The 2,053-nt window shown below is 31.4% G+C and overlaps 1 protein-coding gene across 1 annotated transcript; it reads right to left on the bottom strand.

Moving 5' to 3' along the window:
- Positions 1–354: 354 nt before the first annotated feature.
- LOC127126801 (CASP-like protein 1F2) lies at positions 355–1,750 on the bottom strand. The gene is made up of 3 exons (XM_051055799.1): positions 1,339–1,750; positions 1,103–1,232; positions 355–718 (listed from the first exon to the last, which is right to left on the bottom strand). Exons 1-3 carry the CDS (start codon positions 1,581–1,583, stop codon positions 506–508), a joined length of 588 nt encoding a protein of 195 aa, XP_050911756.1. The 5' UTR covers positions 1,584–1,750; the 3' UTR covers positions 355–505.
- Between the last annotated feature and the right edge of the window lie 303 nt (positions 1,751–2,053).

Here is a 2,053-nt window from a genome sequence, read left to right as displayed (position 1 = left end):
TGCCGCGTAAACATCGGACATTCCGGATCCCCTACTTTAATTCCTCTGCAACTTAAAAATTAATACTCTACTACCTTTCAAAACTGTTGCTAAAGGTTTTTAAAAAAAAAAATAATGTTACACTTTTACTAAATTAATTTTATTAACAGATTAAATCTCAGTTTTTTTCTTCAGAGTCACATGTATCCAGCTAAAAATAGTAGTACAACATAGAAATCAGGTAACAACTAATTAATAGTAGTACAATTTTCATATAGCAAGAAAGTCTTTATCAAACAGTCATTAAGATATATAAATTCTTTCTTCATAAGTTAGTTGTGTGTGGTACTAGCATTTTGTTTGCAATTAAAACCATACACCAAACTCATTTTTTTTTACTATAATAGATTTTATTACATATAAGAAACTTCATACAAAACGACATAACACAGCCCTTACTAGGCACAACTATTGGAACATGTTTGATAAAATACATGTGAAAATGATAAATTCATAAGAGAAACATTCATGAGGTACATTTGTAGGCTATTAATACTGTGAGTCCTAAATTGGCAAAGAAAGCCAAATATGAAATCAAAAGTGAAGTCAAATTGATTCTGCAGAATTTTTTCACATTGTTACATATTGGAGTCCAACCCACATGGTCTTCTCCATACTGTCCCACAAATCCAATGGCTGAGGTTGCTGTACATCCAGCTATCAACAACACCGTCATCACCTAATCATAATTTATCATAACAAACATGTCATAATATATATTAAACTATTTTTTACTCCTAATTTTGTTAAATATATAGAAGAAAAAATAGTTTTAAATTCGCATGATATTTTATGAAGTTTGTTAATTTAGTGATGTGGACACATAAATGTTATTGTTGCCACATATTATACTAAGCTTATGATAAGCAATGAAATGTATATTTTATTAATTACCTCACCACTAGGTTAACTGAGTTTGACTGAATTTCATTAGTCAATAGAATTTATTTTATAATTTTTTTTCTTGTAGAAACTAAAAAAAGACCGTAAAGCCAATAACACAATCTGTTATAACATGGTTCTGAAATTTCAGTTTTCAGAAATAAATATGATTTAAACTTACCAAATCAAACAGAAATAGGAAGAAGCAGTAATCTTTTAGTTGATGTGTTTGTTGCCTCCTCCTCAGAAGATTGAATATCAGTAATAACACCGACAAGAAACAAACCACACTATTTGCAACAACAAAGAACCTAGTCACAATGAAAGAAAAAAAAGTTAAAAAAAGTTTTCAAAAAATACCTTTTTTATTTATGCAGATGAAAATGGAAAATGGGTTACGGTGAAAATGAGTCTTACTTGAGAGATGAAGAGTAATAAAAGTGAGCTTCAAACTGAAAACTGAACAGCGTAACGGTTTGGTTGTTGGTGACGGTAACAACAACTGAAACTGCAGTGAAAACAATGACTAAGATTCTGAGGATGTTTTGGGTCATTATGAAAGTCCTATGATGTTTTTGTGAGGATGAGGTTGTGGTTGTTGTTGTGTTGGATGAAGATGAAGATTTGGGTTCCATCTTGAAAGAATCTTTGGAATCAGTCATAGTTTAGAGTGAAGAAGAAAGAAAATGGGAAGAAAATGAGAGAAAAAAAACAGGTGGAAATTGAGGCAAAGAGTTAAGAATTTCACTAACTTTGATAGGAGAGAAGTAAAGTTAGAAAGACAAAGAAGAGAGTGAAAAGAAATTGATAGGGAACGTTGACAGCATTTAAGAGAGGAAGTTGGATCGGATTAGCTGATTTTAGAGCGGGTAGGAACATGAGTTTTGCTCAATATCAACAGTTGGATAAATCTCACGTTCAAGATTGGGCCACGTCTTTAGATTTTTATTTTATATATATAAAAAATCAGTATGAGACCGAAAGCATGTGATTTCTTCAAGAGATGAGATTGGATCCGGGTGAACAAAGGCAGTGGTAGGGTTGGAAAAATTAATAAGAGAAGAAAGTGGTTTTGAAAATCATTCTTTTTTTCCACCCTCGGGTTTAAAGGGGGGGAATGAGTCATAATAAT

The sequence above is a fragment of the Lathyrus oleraceus genome, chromosome 3 (genome assembly GCF_024323335.1).
Source record: "Lathyrus oleraceus cultivar Zhongwan6 chromosome 3, CAAS_Psat_ZW6_1.0, whole genome shotgun sequence".
Classification (NCBI taxonomy): domain Eukaryota; kingdom Viridiplantae; phylum Streptophyta; class Magnoliopsida; order Fabales; family Fabaceae; genus Lathyrus; species Lathyrus oleraceus.
This window is presented reverse-complemented; position numbering and strand designations above follow the sequence as displayed.